General features: G+C 42.0%; 2 protein-coding genes across 2 annotated transcripts in view; both read left to right on the top strand.

The window, feature by feature from the left end:
* The window catches only part of LOC127786481 (protein SPIRRIG-like), a 32,757-nt gene extending 12,167 nt beyond the window's left edge, over window positions 1-20,590 (top strand). The window contains exons 9-19 of the mRNA XM_052313903.1: window positions 1,264-1,378; window positions 1,609-2,780; window positions 2,992-3,691; window positions 3,774-3,876; window positions 3,977-5,079; window positions 5,296-6,946; window positions 12,644-15,718; window positions 16,497-16,805; window positions 16,945-17,251; window positions 17,428-17,574; window positions 18,436-20,590. Of these exons, the coding sequence (XP_052169863.1) occupies window positions 1,264-1,378; window positions 1,609-2,780; window positions 2,992-3,691; window positions 3,774-3,876; window positions 3,977-5,079; window positions 5,296-6,946; window positions 12,644-15,718; window positions 16,497-16,805; window positions 16,945-17,251; window positions 17,428-17,574; window positions 18,436-19,614 (9,861 nt within the window). The 3' untranslated portion in view covers window positions 19,615-20,590. The remainder of the gene's footprint in view (window positions 1-1,263; window positions 1,379-1,608; window positions 2,781-2,991; window positions 3,692-3,773; window positions 3,877-3,976; window positions 5,080-5,295; window positions 6,947-12,643; window positions 15,719-16,496; window positions 16,806-16,944; window positions 17,252-17,427; window positions 17,575-18,435) is intronic.
* The window catches only part of LOC127786488 (autophagy-related protein 9), a gene marked incomplete in the record, with an annotated part of 1,007,132 nt that overhangs the window by 286,826 nt on the left and 699,481 nt on the right, over window positions 1-20,825 (top strand).

Here is a 20,825-nt window from a genome sequence, read left to right as displayed (position 1 = left end):
CCAGTTTATATGCCGAGTATTTTTCTGATGTCTTATCTATTACTGATGGATCCAAACCATCTTTACTTAATACTTTTATTCATTGGCTCTTTTGAGATGGATTTGCAGCTATATAGGAAAAAATAGAATTAGAAATGAGGTTATTTGTACTAAGCTTGGACTGGCTCCTGCTGAAGATAAAGTGTGACAAGTTGGTTTTTTTCCTGTGAGAAGAAGACCAATAGATGCTTTCTAAGGAGAGTGGATGGAATGGTTTGGTGTTTTCATGTGAGAAATAGACCAATAGATGCTTTTTGAGGAGAGTGGAGGGAATGGTTTAAGTTTTTAGCAGAAGAGATAGAGGGAAACCAAGAAAAACTCAGTAGGAAACTCTTAGGTATGATATAGTTGCAAGGGCCTTACAGAAGATATCAACAGAGAGAGAAATGTTTGCAAGCTAGAATTCGTGTAGCCAACCCCACCTAGTTGGATCAAGGCTTGATATCTTGTTATTGTTGTTGTTGTAATAGATATACTTGCTTGAATAATGAAATTATGCATGATTTATGCTATTCTACAGGAACTTTGGTTAATGTTTGTCAAATTGTACATCTTGGTTTCTCCTCCAATAACCATGCCATCTTAACTAGGCTTGGTAACTCTATGGTAGGGAACTTATCTCTCCTAATAAGGTTTACAGGAGTTTTTCAGCAATTTGATTATGCCCCATGGTTTTTGTCTTTTATGTGTTTGTTCTATGTCGGTGTATCTCCTGCTTCTTCCACTGCCCACCAAATATGTATAAATATATGGACTATGATAGGATGGAACATTAGTTATGTTAATAATAATTTGGATATGAAAGCACTTTTTTTGTTATTTGTCCTCTCCTTATTGTTAAAGTTATTCTTTTCAAGCTTCATCTTCTGGCATTGCTGTTGCATAAGCATAATGCCTTAGTTACAATAGCAATATTTCTTTGGTCAAGTACTACATATAAGATTTTTTTTTTCATAATAATTTGTCAGGTAATAAATCACAGTTTATTGTTCTTATAAAGCTCTTCCTAAATAAAGCATAAAATGGGATGAATATATTTTTGTTTTATTCTTGTGAGAGCACCTGTCTATGGATACTGCCACTTTACAATGTCTCATTGCTCAAACCCGGGCATCCTAGTTCTCTAACTTTTCCATTTGTGTTAACTATTTTTTTCATGTAGCTATGATATCTTATATAGTACAAATATTTCCTGATCTGGTACCATGTTATTTCTGAGTGCAGATAAGAGTGCTTCTAATGGCCGTCAAGGATTTTGATCCAAATTGTGGTGACCCTGCCTATACTATGGGTATTGTGGACTTGCTACTTGAATGTGTGGAACTGTCATACAGACCTGGTAAATGGCTTGTTGGATTCCATTGAAACTTGATTGAGGCTAATTTCTGGCACAGACATTCTCTTTGTTGTTTTTAGCTCTTTGAATGCACCATTATTATAATGGTTGTGTTCTTGAAAAAGTACTGAGCATATTCTGAGTTGTTGTATTTCTATTTCCTTCAGCTTAACATAATTGTTCAACTTTTTAATGTTTAAGTTTGTGCTAATCTTTGACCATTTTGTTTGTAGAAGCTGGTGATGTCAGGCTCAGGGAGGATATTCATAATGCCCATGGTTACCATTTTCTTGTCCAGTTTGCCTTGATTCTTTCAAAAGATTCCAGCATTCAGACTGTAAATGCTGAGCCTTTGTCTGGAAATTTTTATGCTTCGGACAATGCTCATGCTGTTAATTTGGAAGGACAAAATTCAAGTGAAAAACGAGGGGATGACGATGCACAAAATCTCTCACCGGCACTTTCTAGATTGCTTGATGTTGTTGTTATTTTAGCTCAAACAGGTCCCGCTGATAATACAGGATTGGCTGGGTATAGAGCTTCAAAAAGTACTCAGAACAAGCTTAGTGGGCATAGCAGAAGTCGCACGCCTTCTTCTGACTGGCCTGCTGATGAAGTTTGGGAAAAAGGTAATAGTAAAGTTAAGGACCTAGAAGCTGTCCAGCTGTTACAGGACATTTTTCTGAAAGCTGAAAGCAGAGAACTGCAGGCAGAAGTCCTAAATAGAATGTTTAAGATATTTTCCAGTCATCTTGAAAATTACAAGTTATGCCAGCAGTTGCGGACAGTGCCTCTGTTGATTCTAAATATGGGTGGCTTCCCAGTATCTTTGCAAGAGATAATATTAAAAATACTTGAGTATGCAGTAACTGTTGTGAATTGCATACCTGACCAGGAGTTGCTTTCACTTTGTTGCTTATTGCAGCAACCGATCACATCGCAACTGAAACAGACCGTTCTTTCTTTCTTTGTAAAATTACTGTCCTTTGATCAACAGTACAAGAAAGTCCTGCGAGAAGTTGGTGTGCTGGAGGTTCTGTTAGATGATCTTAAGCAGCACAAGTTTCTTTTGGGCCCAGATCAACCCAGTAACGACCCTGATCAACTGGAGAGAAAATCCACCTCAAGCTGCTTCAAAAAACATTTGGGCAGCAAGGATACAATACTTTCTTCACCCAAGCTATTGGATTCTGGTTCTGGGAAGTTTCCTCTTTTTGAAGTTGAGGACACAATTATGATTTCGTGGGATTGTATGGTTTCCTTGTTGAAGAAAGCAGATGCTAATCAAGCAGCATTCCGTTCTGCTAATGGTGTGACCATTGTGCTGCCCTTTTTGGCATCGAATATTCACCGTCCAGGGGTCCTCAGGGTTTTATCATGTTTAATCATTGAAGATGTTGCACAGGTTTGTTAGCTTTCTTTCCCCATCATGCTTCTTTTTGGGATTTGATTTTATAAATATTTTGTGGGGAGTTGTCCCTATGTGTAGTAGATTTTGATGTTTGAAACACATACAAGATCACAGCTTGTTGGATTTTGTGTCAAGAAATCATTCTTATTTCTCAATGATCTGTCCTAAAAGTGCTAAACAGGTTATTTGTTTTTTGGTTTATCAGGCTCATCAAGAAGAATTAGGTGGACTTGTTGAAATCCTCAAAAGTGGCATGGTTACAAATGTTTCAGGATCTCAGTACAGACTTCCAAGTGATGCAAAGTGTGACACCTTAGGAGCAGTATGGCGTATCCTGGGAGTTAATATTTCAGCTCAAAGGGTCTTTGGTGAAGCTACTGGGTTCTCTCTTCTACTGACTACTCTCCATAGCTTTGAGAGTGATGGAGAGCTTACAGGTCAATCTTCCTTAGTGGTTTATGCTAAGGTATTTACCCACCTACTGCGTGTGGTGACTGCTGCAGTGTGTGATAATGCTGTTAACAGGTCAAAGCTGCATTCTGTCATATCATCACAAACTTTTTATGATCTGTTATCTGATTCTGGCCTGATTTGTGTTGAATATGAAAGGCAAGTCATACAGTTGTTGTTGGAACTTGCTCTTGAACTAGTTCTTCCACCATTCTTGACATCAGAATCTGTGGCGACGGATGATAATTTTGAAACTGGTTCAGCTGGTTTTCTTCTAACAACACCAGCAGGTTCCTTCACTCCTGGTAATGAAAGGGTGTATAATGCTGGTGCCATCAGAGTGCTCATACGTTCACTGTTGCTCTTTACTCCTAAAATGCAGTTAGAACTATTGAATTTAATTGAGAAGCTTGCTCATGCTGGTTCCTTCAATAAGGAAAATCTTGCTTCTGTAGGTGCGAAATAGATTTCTTAGCTGCTATTCCATTTCATTCAAAATGTAACTGTTATAATACTTTTGCTATTTTACATGGCTAGGTTGCGTGGAACTTCTTCTCGAGACCATATACCCTTTTCTTTCTGGTTCCTCGCCACTAGTTTCCTATGCTTTGAAGATTGTGGAAGTCCTTGGGGCATATAGGTAGGAATTATGGCCAAATCTAGAAATTACTTTTGTTCAATCTTTTCCACAGATGATTTCTTGATCTCCATTAATTGACAATGAACATTGTTGATGACAGGTTGTCAGCATCAGAAGTTCGACTACTTGTTCGATACATTTTGCAAATGAGACTAATGAATTCAGGTCATAGTCTTGTTGATATGATGGAGAAGTTGCTTATTATGGAAGATATGGCTTCAGAAAATGTTTCCCTGGCACCATTTGTAGAGATGGACTTTCGTAAGATTGGGCATGCATCTATTCAAGTGTCCTTGGGAGAAAGGTCATGGCCTCCTGCTGCTGGTTATTCTTTTGTTTGCTGGTTTCAGTTCCAGCATTTCCTGAAATCTCAGACAAAGGAAGCAGAAGCTTCCAGAACTGGACATTCCAAGAAGCGTGGGCAGCACAATGGGGCACAAATCCTCCGGATATTTTCTGTTGGTGCTGCAGACAGTGGGAACACATTATATGCGGAACTTTATCTTCAAGAAGATGGAGGTCTGACCCTGGCAACAAGCAACAATTCCATCTTGTCATTTTCAGGGTTAGAACTGGAGGAAGGCAGGTGGTATCACCTGGCAGTTGTTCATAGTAAACCAAATGCTTTGGCTGGACTATTCCAAGCTAGTGTTGCATATGTTTACCTTAATGGAAGGTTAAGACACACTGGCAAACTAGGATATTCGCCTTCTCCACCTGGGAAACATCTGCAAGTGACAATAGGGACACCAGTTACTTGTACACGAGTTGGTGATTTGTCATGGAAACTGCGATCTTGCTATCTATTTGAAGAGGTTCTCACATCAGGTTCCATCTGTTTTATGTATATTCTCGGTAGAGGATATAGGGGGCTCTTCCAGGACACAGATCTTTTGCGGTTTGTTCCTATTCAGGCTTGTGCTGGGGGGAATATGGCCATCTTAGATTCACTAGATACTGACATGGCTGTGGCTTCTAACTCACAGAGACCTGAAAGTGCCAACAGACAGGGGAGTTCTAAGGCAGATCGCAGTGGAATTGTTTGGGATTTGGAAAGGCTAGGGAACCTTTCGCTACAGCTATCCGGAAAGAAGCTTATATTTGCATTTGATGGAACATGTACAGAATCTTTTAGAGCTTCTGGAACCTTTTCTATGCTTAATTTAGTCGATCCAATGTCAGCTGCTGCTTCTCCAATTGGCGGTGTGTATATGAATGTGTGATCTTCTCTTTTCTTGTATTATGACCTTTTGAAATATTCAAAGCTGAGGAGTATGGTCTTAGAATTTCTCCCCTCCCCTTTTTGCTTAACAAATTTTGTGCTTGGCTTTTGTGCTTCTGGTGTAGTTCTTTAAAACAGAGAAGTCCTAGTTCTTATTTGAACCTGTTTTTTAACTTATGTTTTCTCCATTCCCCTAGGTATACCACGCTTTGGACGTCTTCATGGGGATATTTACATCTGTAAGCAATGTGTGATTGGGGATAGCATCCGCCCTGTTGGTGGGATGGCTGTGGTCCTTTCTCTTGTTGAAGCTGCTGAAACCAGGGATATGCTGCACATGGCCCTCATGTTACTTGCTTGTGCGCTTCACCAAAACCCACAGAATGTGAGAGACATGCAGAAGTATAGGGGATACCATTTACTAGCTCTGTTTCTGCGTCGACGCATGTCATTGTTTGATATGCAGTCACTTGAGATCTTTTTCCAGATTGCTGCATGTGAGGCTTCTTTTTCTGAACCAAAGAAGCTGGAAAATAATCCGAGCACTCCAACACCAGCTGTAAATATTCATGAGACCAGCATTGAGGATCTCTCTTTATCAAAGCTGCACGATGAGTTTTCTTCAGTTGGATCTCATGGAGATATGGATGACTTTTCAGCAAATAAAGATTCATTTAGTCGTCTTTCAGAGCTTGAACATGCCGACATATCAGCTGAAACATCAAATTGCAGTGTCCTCTCAAATGCAGATATGGTTGAGCATGTCTTGTTAGACTGGACTTTATGGGTAACAGCTTCAGTTTCTATACAGATTGCACTACTGGGCTTTCTTGAGCATCTGGTCTCTATGCATTGGTATAGGAATCATAACCTGACTATTCTCCGGCGAATTAACCTTGTTCAGCATTTACTAGTAACACTGCAGAGGGGTGACGTTGAGGTTCCTGTCTTGGAAAAATTGGTTGTGCTGCTAGGAGTCATTTTGGAGGATGGCTTCCTGGCTTCTGAACTGGAGCATGTTGTTAAGTTTGTGATTATGACATTTGACCCTCCTGAACTGATATCAAGGAATCAAATTATTCGAGAATCGATGGGGAAGCATGTTATTGTGAGAAATATGTTGCTTGAAATGTTAATTGATTTACAAGTAACAATAAAATCAGAAGAGCTTCTTGAGCAGTGGCACAAGATTGTTTCATCCAAACTGATAACTTATTTTCTTGATGAAGCTGTTCACACTACAAGTATGAGATGGATCATGACTTTGCTTGGTGTGTGTCTTGACTCTTCTCCTACATTTGCACTTAAATTTCGGACTAGTGGAGGCTATCAAGGTTTGGCAAGGGTGCTTCCAAGTTTCTATGATTCCCCTGATATCTACTACATTCTTTTTTGTCTGATTTTTGACAAGCCCGTTTATCCAAGATTACCTGAAGTCCGTATGCTGGATTTCCATGCCCTTATGCCAAATGATGGCAATTATGGAGAACTGAAATTTGTGGAACTGTTGGATTCGGTGATTGCTATGGCAAAATCCACTTTTCATAGGTTGTGCAAGCAGTCGATGCTTGCCCACCAAACTGGCAATCTTTCTCAGGTTGCTGCTGGCCTAGTAGCAGAGCTTGCAGAAGATAATGCGGATATGGCTGGAGAACTTCAGGGTGAAGCTCTTATGCATAAGACCTATGCAGCACGTTTAATGGGTGGAGAGGCTTCAGCTCCTGCTGCTGCAACTTCAGTCCTAAGATTCATGGTTGATCTGGCGAAAATGTGTCCCCCTTTCTCTGCTGTTTGCAGACGTGCAGAATTTCTTGAAAGCTGTATTGATCTTTACTTTTCATGTGTCAGGTTTGCTCTCTCTCTCTCTCTCACACACACACACACACACACATTCCTTTGAATGAAATAGGTATTTGAATTTCTTTGTTTAATCAATGTCTCTATACCTACCAGAAATGCCATATTTTACTATGAATCCTTATCTTATAGAAAACATATTTAAAAATTATCTAGAATGATGAGGCAAGATTATGTTAGGCCCCCGGTTTTGCATACTTACTATAGGCGTCACAAGCATCTGAAGGGAGTTGAGGGTACAGCTGGAGGAAGCACCAATCAGCTGGTGCGCTAAGGGGTAGGGTAGATATTTGGCTGGTTTGTGTAACAAACCAGCAGACACGCCTGCATAACCAAATACGGTTATGCAGGAGAGAGAAGGGAATAACAGCTTATAAAAGGGGTAGGAAGAGAGGGAGGAGGGTGTGAAGAAATTGGAGTGATTGTAGGAGAGTTCTGGGCCTCTCGAACACCCAGTTGCTGCTGTTCTTACTTTCATTTTCTTGTAATTCCAATTCTGAAATACAATTCAATCCATTTCATCCATTGGAGATCCTTCCTATCGGTTGGATCTCATCATTTTGGTATCAGAGCAATAGTCGATCGCCATGGTAAACTTAACCGAGAGAGTGGGGGACCTGGAGGGGAAGGTTGACACGATGAGGGGAGAGATTCAAACCATCAACCGGAACGTAGCAGAAATGCTGGAGCAGTTTGCTATCATGCGCACAAGGTGGGACGAACAGGAACAAGAGCGGAAGGCTAAGGCTCATGGGAATGACTGGCCATCGGAATTGACCCCAGATTTCGAAGTGACACCAGGAGGGGGTATGAATCACAGAATGGAGGGAAGCATGAGCGTTGCATGGCGACCGGAGGGGAGAGGTAGGAGGCTGGAAATGCCTACCTTCGAAGGAGACAATCCAGACGACTGGATTTTCAGGGTGGAGAGATACTTCTCGATCAACCAGCTCTCGGAGGATGAAAAGATAGAGTCCGCTGCATTATGCTTCGAGGCAGGGGCCCTCGCTTGGTTCCAGTGGGAGTCTAGGCGCAGGGGGGTCTGTAGCTGGGAGGGGCTCAAGCAGGGAATTCTTAACCGATTCCGCCCAACTCAAGAAGGATCACTGGAAGAGAGGTTCCTTGCTCTGCGACAAGAAGGCACGGTTAAGGAATATAGGCTGATGTTTGAGGCATTGGCGGTACCTGTGTCAGACGTCTCTGAGGCGTTCTTGGAAGGACATTTCATCAACGGCCTTAAGCCTGAAATTAAGGCTGAGATCAAGGTATTACAACCCAGGGGGTTGGATCGGGTCATGCTAATAGCGCAATGTATAGAGGATAAAAATGCAGCTTTCCTGAGCTGTGGTAGGGGGTTCGGACCAGTGGGAAGTAAAATTCCCACCTACTCTACCACTAACACCGTTAGAATCCCTCCCACACAATCCAGAAGCCCAACTCCTTATTCGAGAGTCTCGAACCAGGTGAGCAGTAAGCTACCAGTGGCCAAGAGTGGTAGTAATGTTCCTTTTAAACGGCTCAGTGAGGCTGAGTGGAAAGCCAAGAGGGAGAAGGGATTGTGTTTCCGTTGTGATGAGAAATACTCGATTGGCCACAGGTGCAAGAACAAGGAGCTGCACGTTATGATGATCTATGATGAAGAGAAAGAGAGGGAAGGATTCGAAAGGGGAACCACGGAGGTGAAAGAAGACGAGGGAGGAGAGGAAGTGCACCAAGGCAGTGAAATCATTGAACTCTCTATGAATTCGGTGGTTGGTTTAACAACACCGCAGACCATGAAGCTACAAGGCGTTATCGAAGGGCAACCAGTAGTAGTACTGATCGATGGAGGGGCGACGCACAACTTTATAGCAGCCGAGTTAGTTCAACGACTGGGACTGCCGCGAACAGAAACGACTGGTTATGGTGTTATCATGGGAACGGGAATGGCAGTGCAAGGGGTCGGGATTTGCAAGGGGGTAAAGTTGCATCTACAAAACTTGCAAATAGTGGAAGATTTTCTACCTCTGGAGCTGGGCAGCTCAGATGTAATTCTTGGGATGAAGTGGTTGGCTGCGGTGGGAAAAATGAGAGTGGATTGGAAGGCCTTGACTATGAAGTTCCAGGTGGGGGGATTAGCTGTGACCTTGCAGGGTGACCCTAGCTTGAGCAAAAGCTTGGTATTCCTGAAGGCAATGATGAAGGCTTTCAAGGAGAATGGAGAAGGAGTGCTGCTTGAATTGGGAACGATGGCATCTGATTACAGTGACAAAATGGTCGAGATCCCACCGTTCCTTAAGCAAGTGTTAGCTGAGTTCGAAGAGGTGTTTTCAGCACCTGAAGGGCTGCCTCCTTCCAGAAAGAAGGATCATGCCATCAACCTGCTGCCAGGCACAACTCCGGTCAGTGTGCGGCCCTACCGTTATCCCTATCTACAGAAAAACGAGATTGAAAAGATGGTAGGAGAGATGCTAGCCGCAGGGATCATACAACCCAGTTCCAGCCCCTTTTCGAGCCCAGTTCTGCTGGTCAAGAAGAAAGATGGAGGGTGGAGGTTCTGTGTGGATTATAGGGCATTAAATAAGGTGACAGTGGCCGACAAATTCCCAATTCCAGTGATTGAAGAGCTGCTGGATGAGCTTCATGGAGCCAAGGTCTTCTCCAAACTCGACCTTAAGTCCGGGTATCACCAAATTCGCGTCAAGGCAGAGGAAATTCCAAAGACAGCCTTCCGGACGCATGAAGGCCACTACGAATTCCTCGTAATGCCTTTTGGATTGACTAACGCGCCAGCCATATTTCAGTCACTGATGAATGACATCTTCAGAGAATAGATGAGGCGTTTCGTGCTAGTTTTCTTCGACGACATCTTGGTTTTTAGCAAAGACTTTGAACAGCATGCACAACACTTGTGCTCTGTTCTGGAGGTGTTGGCAGCTAACCATTTATTTGCGAATAAGAAGAAGTGTTCATTCGGACAATTGGAAATTGAGTACCTAGGTCACATTATATCACATGAAGGAGTCTCGGCTGATTATAACAAGGTAAAATCCATGTTAGAGTGGCCCTCTCCCGCCACATTGAAGGAGATGCGTGGTTTTCTTGGTCTCACCGGGTACTATAGGCGTTTTGTTAAGGATTATGGCAAGATAGTTTGGCCACTCACGGACAGACTCAGGAAGGGTAATTTCTTTTGGGATGAAGCGGCTGAGCAAGCTTTCTGCCAGCTCAAAACTGCCATGGTGTCACTGCCCGTGTTGGCTTTGCTGAATTTTGACAAACCATTCGAGGTGGAGACGGATGCTTCAGGACATGGCATGGGGGCTGTGTTAATGCAAGACCATCGACCTATTGCATACTTTAGTCAGGCGTTTAATCAGTTCGGTAGGAGGAAATCAGTGTATGAGAGGGAACTAATGGCCATTGTGTTCGCAGTACAAAAATGGAGACACTACCTCTTGGGACAGAAATTTGTGGTCAGGACGGATCAAAAAAGTCTCAAGTTCTTGATGGAACAGAGATTGGTGAGTCCAGAATATCAGAAGTGGATGGTGAAGTTAATGGGATTTCGGTTTGAAATCCAATATAGACCTGGGTTGGAGAATAAAGCGGTTGATGGGTTGTCCCGCATCAGCCACTCTGCTGCCCTCCTAGCTTTAACCGTTCCTCAGGTTCTCCAACTGGATCAGCTAGCTAAGGAGGTAGCTGCCAATGAAGAGCTACAAGTGGTGGTCAAGGACCTCCAGCGGGATCCTACTTCCAGACCCCATTTTCAGTTGGTGGACGGTTTCCTTTTTTACAAAGGGAGGATATATCTACCGAAGGGTTCTTCTCTCATCCCATTGCTTTTACATGAGGGTCATGATGGGAGTGTTGGGGGGCACTCGGGCTTCTTGAAGACTTACAAGAGGATCGCGGCAAGTGTGTATTGGTTGGGGATGAAGAGGGACATTCATAGGTATGTAAGCCACTGTGCGGTTTGCCAGCAAAACAAAGTACTGGCACTCAAACCAGGAGGACTTTTGCAACCCCTTCCGATTCCAAATCAAATTTGGGAAGACCTTGCGATGGACTTTATCGAAGGCTTACCCAGGTCAGGAAAAATAGACTCGATTCTGGTGGTGGTTGATAGACTCAGTAAGTATGGCTATTTTATTGGGTTGAAACACCCTTTTTCTGCTGGAGAAGTGGCAGGAGTCTTCATCAAGGAGGTTGTACGGCTTCATGGTCTACCACGGTCCATTGTGTCTGATCGGGATGAGATATTCATGAGCAAATTCTGGGAGGAACTCTTTCGTCTCCAAGGTACCAAGCTCCAACGCAGCACAGCTTACCATCCACAAACGGATGGTCAAACGGAGGTGCTGAATAGGACATTGGAGACCTACCTTCGTTGCTTCGCTTCTTCCAAACCAAAATCTTGGTTTGTGTGGCTGCCTTGGGCGGAATTGTGGTACAATACTTCATACCACACAGCCTCTAGAACTACACCTTTCCAGGCCGTCTATGGGCGCGAACCGCCAGCAATACTTAAAGTTGAAAAGGGATCCACTTCGGTTTCAGTGGTAGAGCAGCAGCTTGTCGAGAGAGATCACATTCTGGAAGAACTGAAGGCACAACTACAAAGAGCTCAAGCTATAATGAAGAAAGGGGCTGATGTGAAGAGAAGAGCAGTAAAATTTCAAGTAGGGGATCTAGTTTACTTAAAACTAATTCCCTATCGTCGAAAGTCATTGGCTGGTCGTGCCAATGAGAAACTGGCTCCTAGATTCTATGGTCCGTTTGAGATTGAGAGGGAGGTTGGACCGGTGGCTTACAGGTTAAAATTACCTTCATCTTGCAGCATTCACCCAGTGTTCCATATGTCTTAGCTGCGAGAGGCCAAAGGGGCATTGCAAGCCATGGTGGATATTCCCAATCAGTTAAGTGCAGAGCTGGAGATGCTGGTCGAACTGGAGGCAGTATTGGGAGTCAGACCAGGCAGAGGAAATACTATGGGAGGTTTGGATGTTCTTCTGCAATGGAAGGGGTTACCCCCATTAGAAGTCACTTGGGAGCCTTTCAGCCTCATTCAGCAGCAGTTTCCAGGTTTTCACCTTGAGGACAAGGTGACAGTTGGGGGAGGGAGTGATGTTAAGCCCCCGGTTTTGCATACTTACTATAGGCGTCACAAGCATCTGAAGGGAGTTGAGGGTACAGCTGGAGGAAGCACCAATCAGCTGGTGCGCTAAGGGGTAGGACACAAACCAGCAGACACGCCTGCATAACCAAATACGGTTATGCAGGAGAGAGAAGGGAATAACAGCTTATAAAAGGGGTAGGAAGAGAGGGAGGAGGGTGTTAAGAATTTGGAGTGATTGTAGGAGAGTTCTGGGCCTCTCGAACGCCCAGTTGCTGCTGTTCTTACTTTCATTTTCTTGTAATTCCAATTCTGAAATACAATTCAATCCATTTCATCCATTAGAGATCCTTCCTATCGGTTGGATCTCATCAGATTATTTTTGAAATTATGATTGGTTTGGGAGGGTGCTTCATTTTGGAGTGAAAAATATCACTTTCCAATCTACCCATCACTCTTAAGTCTTAACGATTGATTTCATTCTCTCCTCTCCTGGGTTGTCAAAGAGTTCTGCATGGTATTTTAGTTTCTATAGCGTTACTCTATTAATATTCTGTACTTCATGGGATTTTCTCTATTCCTTCATGCAGGGCTGCTTTTGCAGTGAAGATGGCAAAAGGACTTTCTGTAAAGACAGAAGAAAAGAGTGCAACTGATAGTGATGATAGCAATAGCTCACAGAATACATTCTCTAGCTGTCCTCAGGAACAGGAACAGTCTGTTAAAACCTCCATAAGCATTGGAAGCTTCCCTCAGGGGCAGGTCAGCTCAAGTTCTGAGGATATGCCTGTGCCTCTAAATAATATGCCTAGTGACAAAATGGAGACAGGTGTTACTATGCCCAAGTCGGAACCGGACAAGCAAGCACAAGCTCAGGATAATATGCAAGCTGTTATGAGTTTAGATGGTGAACCTGTTGAGCAGGTGTCCTCTGCCACTTCCAGCACTAGTGAGCTCAGTTTCAGAGATATTAAAGGAACCCCTGATGCCATTCACCAGGCTGGTTCACAAAGTTCTGCATCTTTAACCATATTCGATTCTCCCATTTTGTCAGAGATATCTAATTCCAGGATCCAACTGCCACCCCCTTCATCCCCAGTTGTTGCATTGACATCATGGTTGAGTAGCTCCAGTTACAATGAATCAAAAGCTCAACCTGTTGCCACCCCTTCCATCGAATCTTCTCAATCTATGAGTGAACATGATCCATCTTCAGATTTGAGGTCTGGTTCTCAAGGATCAAGTGCTGCAAATACATTTTTTACAGTTAGTGCGATGCTTCTTTTGGAAGTGGATGATTCTGGCTATGGGGGTGGTCCTTGTTCTGCAGGAGCTACTGCTGTTTTAGATTTTATGGCAGAAGTCCTTTCTGAGTTTGTGACTGAGCAGATAAAAGCTACACAAGTCATAGAGAATATTTTGGAAAGTGTTCCTTTATATGTTGATGCTGAATCCATGTTAGTTTTCCAGGGACTGTGCCTAAGTAGGCTGATGAACTTTCTTGAGAGGCGTCTCCTACGTGATGATGAGGAAGATGATGAGAGAAGGCTAGATAAGAGCCGCTGGTCCTCGAACTTAGATGCATTGTGTTGGATGATTGTGGATCGTGCCTATATGGGTGCTTTTCCTCAGCCAGCTGGTGTTCTAAGAACTCTGGAGTTCTTGTTTTCTATGTTGCAGTTGGCAAACAAAGATGGTCGGGTTGAAGAAACAACTCCTACTGTAAAAGGATTATTATCTATTGCTAGAGGAAACAGGCAGCTTGATGCTTATATATATGCGATTCTGAAAAATATGAATCGTATGATATTGTACTGTTTCCTTCCTACATTCTTGGTCACCATAGGTGAGGAGAACATTCTGTCATCCACAGGAATGCAAATTGAACAGAAGAAGAGATTCCTTCACAACCTTCCAGAAGAAGATACAGGGGCTGATATATGCACTATTTTGCAGTTACTAGTTGCTCATAAGCGAATTATATTCTGTCCCAGCAATACTGACACAGATCTAAATTGCTGTCTTTGTATAAATTTAATCTCTCTTCTCCGTGACAAAAGGCGAAATGTGCAGAACATGGCAGTTGATGTTCTCAAGTATCTTCTGGTGCATCGCAGGGCTGCCCTGGAAGAGCTACTTGTCTCCAAACCAAACCAAGGACCACATCTGGATATTCTACATGGTGGTTTTGATGGATTGTTAACTGGAAATTTATCTGCTTTCTTTGAATGGTTTCATAGTTCTGAGCAAGTTGTCAATAAAGTATTAGAACAGTGTGCTGCTATTATGTGGGTTCAGTACATTAGTGGATCAACAAAGTTTCCTGGAGTGCGGATAAAAGGGATGGATGCCCGTCGCAAGAGAGAAATGGGAAGAAAGTCACGAGATAACTCAAAGTTAGACCAGAGACATTGGGAACAGGTAAATGAACGCAGATATGCACTTGATATGGTTCGTGATGAAATGTCAACTGAACTGAGAGTGGTTCGTCAAGATAAGTATGGGTGGGTACTTCACGCTGAAAGTGAGTGGCAAACACATCTTCAACAACTTGTACATGAGCGAGGAATATTTCCTATGTCCAAATCCTCAGTGAATGAAGATCTAGAATGGCAGCTTTGTCCCATTGAAGGTCCATATAGAATGCGAAAAAAACTGGAGAGGTGCAAATTGAAGATTGATACGATCCAGAATGTTCTGAATGGACAATTTGAATTGGGGGAACTTGAGCTTCCAAAAGAGAAAAATGAAAATGAGTTTGATGCTTCTGATGCTGAATCTGATTTGTTTTTCAATCTCTTTGTGGATAATGGAAAACAAGATTCTTTTGATGATGAACTCTATGGTGGATCAGTTTTTAAGAAATCTGATGATGCCAGAGACATCGCTTCTAGTAGGGCTGGGTGGAATGATGACCATGCCAGTAGCATAAATGAAGCAAGTCTTCATTCAGCTCCTGAATTTGGTGGCAAGTCCACTTCAGAATCTATCCCACAAGCGGAGAGCATGCAAGAAAAGTCCGATTTAGGATCTCCAAGGCAGTATTCTTCAGTGAGAGTTGATGAAATGAGAGTGCCGGATGATAAAGTAGATAAGGAACTAAATGATAATGGTGAATACTTAATTAGACCATATTTGGAGCCTCTTGAAAGGATAAAATTTAAATACAACTGTGAAAGGGTGGTAGGTCTTGATAAACATGATGGTATATTTCTGATTGGTGAACTTTCCCTGTATGTTATTGAGAATTTTTTTATAGATGATTCTGGGTGCATATGTGAAAAGGAATGTGAAGACGAACTGTCTGTTATTGATCAGGCCTTGGGTGTAAAGAAGGATTTCTCTTGTAGTATGGATTCTCAGTCCAAGTCAACTTCTTCCTGGGGTGTGACAGTAAAGGCATATGTTGGAGGAAGGGCATGGGCTTATAATGGTGGGGCATGGGGAAAAGAAAAGGTGTGTTCTAGTGGTAATGTACCACATCCTTGGCGGATGTGGAAGCTTAATAGTGTTCATGAAATTTTGAAACGTGATTACCAGCTGCGGCCTGTTGCCATTGAATTATTCAGCATGGATGGATGCAATGACCTACTGGTTTTCCACAAAAAAGAGAGGGAAGAAGTTTTCAAAAATTTGGTGGCCATGAATTTGCCAAGAAACAGCATGTACGTGATATACTTCCCATTACTTATTTCACCAGTCTTCCAGAAAATTTGTTCCTGCTTATGTCCAATAAATTCCAATATGGTGAACATTACATGCTCTGCCAGCCATACTTTACTGACTTGCTGAGTTTTATGTGGTTTCCCAAAAGAGATTTTGAATGTTAGGTTTTTTTCTAGGAACTATGCGCACAAGTTCAATAAGGGCTCTGACTGTCTGCTTCATGTTATGGCTGGCTGATTCAATTTATTTTGCTTCATATTATGTCCATATTCCATCCTATATCCATACCTGTATGCATTGACATTGGTAAATGGATTAATGCCCCCTCCCCCCCGGCGGCCAATCAATCTGCTTAATGCATCTATTTTTTTCAATTTGACTTGCTTTGAAATGAAATGAGTTCAAATAATTTTGACTGGAATGTGATCTCATAGTTGTAAAAATGTCATATCTGATCTTGTTCTCTCGCTGCTGATGCATCCTCACGTTGCTTAGTAGTAGGAAAGTACTGCATGCACTAACAAGAATACTATCATTTCTCAACCTTACAGTTAATGTCTTGTACTACAGAAGCAGATATGTTCCATCATCTTAGAGGGAGGGAGGATTGTATGTTGCACAGTTATTTCCTTTCTGACCTTTTCTTCATCATCTTATCAGGCATTATATTAATGCATTTTTGACATGGTCTTCAACTTAAGGGCTTATCAAGTTCTATTTGCTGCCTTTTGGACTCAGAACCACATTTTTGCCTCATAACAATCATTTTTTTTACAGGTTGGACACTACCATTTCTGGGTCAATGAAGCAAGATAGCAATGAGGGTAGCCGTCTTTTTAAGAGTATGGCAAAATCATTTTCCAAGAGGTGGCAAAATGGAGAAATTAGCAATTTCCAGTACCTCATGCACCTCAACACTCTTGCAGGGCGCGGATACAGTGATCTAACTCAATATCCAGTCTTTCCTTGGATCCTTGCAGATTATGACAGTGATGAACTGAACTTGTCAGATCCCAAGACATTCCGTAGACTTGACAAGCCGATGGGTTGTCAAACAGTAGAGGGGCAGGAGGAATTCAGGAAAAGGTTGGTTCTTATGCCTGCAGTTTTCGGACTCTCATTGCACTGATTGTCCTTTTAGTTTTCATTACATGTTTTAGTCTATAATTTGCTTGTGTTGTGTGTGACTTTTTAATTTTTATCCTTCAATTTTTTTTCTTCTCAGGTATGAGAGCTGGGATGATCCAGAGGTTCCGAAATTTCACTATGGTTCTCATTACTCTAGCGCTGGGATAGTTCTCTTCTATCTTATACGCCTCCCACCATTTAGTTTGGAGAATCAGAAGCTGCAGGGTGGACAGTTTGACCATGCTGATCGTCTTTTCAATAGCATACGAGAAACATGGTTAAGTGCTGCTGGTAAGGGCAACACATCTGACGTAAAGGAATTGATTCCAGAATTCTTCTATATGCCAGAGTTCCTTGGAAATCGGTTTGATCTTGATTTGGGAGAGAAGCAATCTGGAGAAAAGGTTCTTTAAGTTTCCTAAAATTTTACTTTCCTTAGCCCGCTGATTTACTCTATTTCTGTGCTATGGTGTTAAAAATACTTCTTCCACTGATATAATAACTATTTCCTTTTATTTTCACCTTTTACATTTTCTTTTCTTTGGGTACTAGGAATTTATGTCAATTGGGTTTTTGCCAGGTTGGTGATGTTGTATTACCTCCTTGGGCCAAAGGCAGTGCTAGAGAGTTCATCAGGAGGCATAGGGAAGCGCTGGAATCTGATTATGTTTCAGAAAATCTTCATCATTGGATTGACCTGATCTTTGGATATAAACAGAGGGGGAAGGTGGGTGTTAGCATTCTTTAGTATCTTCATGCCAACAGTCCAGATCTCATTGATATTTTAATGGTAGAATATTATGGTATTTATTAACTGAGGTTTTCCATCCTCCCCCAACCCTCACAAAGCAGGGAGCCGCATTTGGATTGGGACACCCTAGTAACTGGTTTTCTCGATTTCATAAAGTTAATGCCAGTTCTGTAACATTCATTCATCAAATCACACACAATTTTCATATTTCCTTCAATCTTAACCCATTTGTACAAATAGGATATTCCTTTCCTTAGATTCACTTTTGGATGATTTTCTCATTATTCTGTTAGACTGGTATAAAGTTCTAGTGTCTGAAATGAAAAGCAATAATTCTACTGCTATCCAACCCAAAGCTATTGTAAGACATCTGAATTCATCTTTTCTCATCTGTTGTAATGGCATTCAAACATTGTCTAATGCTCTAAATGAACCCATAACATGTTTATTATTTGGTATCGATTCTATAAAGCTTCACGAATCCATTCATCTTACCCCATGAATTTTAGATTTGATTGAGCCTGTGAGATGCTGCCATTATCAGATAAAGGTTTGGGCTTTGATGTGCCCACCCTAAATTTTCCAATGTATGTGTTCACTATTAGCAAAATATATTTAGATGCTCCACCTTTTAAACTCTCTCTCTCCTATATATATTTATCTATATGTATGTATATATGTTTTACCGGGATTCATGGTATGTCATCCTACATAAAGATGTTTTGTTTGGCCCAGATGTGGATATCTCCTTGCTGGAATGGGATTCCCTGTGTTTATATTCGTTTGCTATTTATCTGAATGATCTCTTATTTCTAAACCTACTTTTGTTACTGACAGGCTGCTGAGGAAGCTGTGAATGTTTTCTATCATTATACATATGAAGGGAGTGTTGATATAGACTCGGTCACAGATCCTGCAATGAAAGCCTCGATTCTAGCACAAATTAATCACTTTGGGCAAACCCCAAAGCAACTATTCCTCAAACCACATGTCAAAAGGCGTGTTGACAGAAAGCTTCCTCCTCATCCACTCAAACATTCTAGTCATCTCAGTCCACATGAGATTCGCAAGAGCTCATCCTCCATATCTCAGATTGTTACCTTCAATGATAAGATTCTTGTTGCGGGAACAAATAACTTGGTAAAACCCAGAACATGTACCAAATATGTTGCTTGGGGATTCCCTGATCGGAGCTTGAGATTTATGAGTTATGATCAAGACAGACTCCTTTCTACTCATGAGAATCTTCATGGGGGAAACCAGATCCAATGTGCTGGTGTCAGTCATGATGGTCAGACTCTGGTTACTGGGGCTGATGATAGTTTGGTTTGTGTTTGGAGTATTAGTAAGGACGGGCCACGTGTCCTGCGACGCCTCGAGTTGGAGAAGGCACTTTGTGCCCATACAGGCAGAATCACTTGCCTTCGCGTTTGCCAGCCGTATATGATGATTGTTAGTGGATCTGATGACTGTACCGTCATTTTATGGGATCTGAGCTCTCTGGTTTTTGTTAGGCAGCTTCCTGAGTTCCCATCCCCAATTTCAGCAATATATGTTAATGACTTAACTGGGGACATTGTGACAGCGGCTGGAGTTATGCTTGCTGTGTGGAGCATCAACGGGGACTGCCTTGCAGTGGTCAACACATCCCAACTTCCATCTGATTTTATTGTGTCTGTGACAAGTTGTACCTTTTCTGATTGGCAGGATACAAACTGGTACGTTACGGGCCATCAGAGCGGAGCAGTGAAAGTTTGGCAAATGGTTCACTGCTCTGAGAAGAGTATCGCCCAGAGCAAGCCACCCAACAATTTGGCTGGAGGATTGGCTCTGGGCAATAACGTACCAGAGTACAGATTAGTCCTTCACAAGGTTTTGAAGTTTCACAAGTATCCAGTTACTGCGCTTCATCTTACAGCCGATCTTAAGCAGTTGTTGAGTGGGGATTCTAATGGACATTTGGTCTCGTGGACGCTTCCAGATGATAGCTTGAGACGTTCTCTCAATCATGGGTGATAATTATAGTGAAATTTTAGATAGTCTTTGATATTCCAGTCATTGTCTAATTGGGCCAGCTATTGATTCTTCTAATCAAAAGTCCGCCAGGGTTTGGGGTTGAGCCCACCAGAGTTTGGGCGAGCATATAGAATGGATCGTGCCACAGGATCCTTGAAAAGGGTAAAGCACCGCGACAGAGCTGGCCTTGGGGATTGAGACAGGAAAGCAAAATGGTTGACAAGGAAGAAGAAACTGCCCGTCTGAAAAACTCATGATTTGTTTTGAATCCTTCAAAAGTAAGAGACTTCCCCCTTATCCGATAAAGCATACATCTCGAGGAGGAGGAGGAGGAGGACTAGTGCTTGTGTTGAAATCTAAAAGGTTGATGGAGAGGTTCCTGGTTTTGAAGGGGAAAGCCGAGGCACTGGATTTTGTTGTATATAGAAAGGTAAAACAACTACTGTGTGTAGTAATGAAGTTGTATAGAGAGAGAGAGAGAGAGAGAGAGAGAGAGAGTAATGGAACACTTGGTGAAGCTTCGATTGCAGCCAAACTAGTCAAGTTGGGTTCCTTTGGGCTTTAGATAGATTCATTTTGCAGTAGTGCCATTGGGCCACTGCTGCTGATTCTTTTTCTGTTCTTTTCTTTCTTTCTTTCTTTTTTGTTTTTTGTGTTGTTTTAGTGGAATGTATTGTACATCACCATCACTTCGTTCTTATCTTCACTACATATGATGGTCTCCGACATGTATTAGTTTTTTTTGGTCTGGGCTGGGGATGTTACGTTGGTGGTGTTCGTCTATTACCACTGGAACACATGAGAAATTGACTTTCCCAAAATAGTTGGTTGCTCTAGTCTCCATCCATGGTTCTGCTTTCTTGTTGATTGCAGCTTTTGCATGACTGCACTTTACTGCCATTCTCGTGCACCGACTGAGCTACTTCAATGTGGGGGCAAATATATTAATTATTATAAAGCTTCGTAATTGCAAGTTGTTTCTATTTCCCTTTTGCTTTTCAACATTATTGGGGTACTAACAATTAAAAAGACAAGGAAAAAGATGCATTTCACCCCATCATAACAGTGACATTAGGAACTGTGTTAAATATCAATAACTATATAATATATATAGCCCATATATGCCAACTGTCAGAAATAACTGTTGAGAAGGTGAGATTAATGACATGTTTTGAGTATTTTTTTTCACATAAAAGCACTTCACTAATAAC

Source organism: Diospyros lotus, chromosome 12 (assembly GCF_014633365.1).
Source record: "Diospyros lotus cultivar Yz01 chromosome 12, ASM1463336v1, whole genome shotgun sequence".
Classification (NCBI taxonomy): domain Eukaryota; kingdom Viridiplantae; phylum Streptophyta; class Magnoliopsida; order Ericales; family Ebenaceae; genus Diospyros; species Diospyros lotus.
This window is presented reverse-complemented; position numbering and strand designations above follow the sequence as displayed.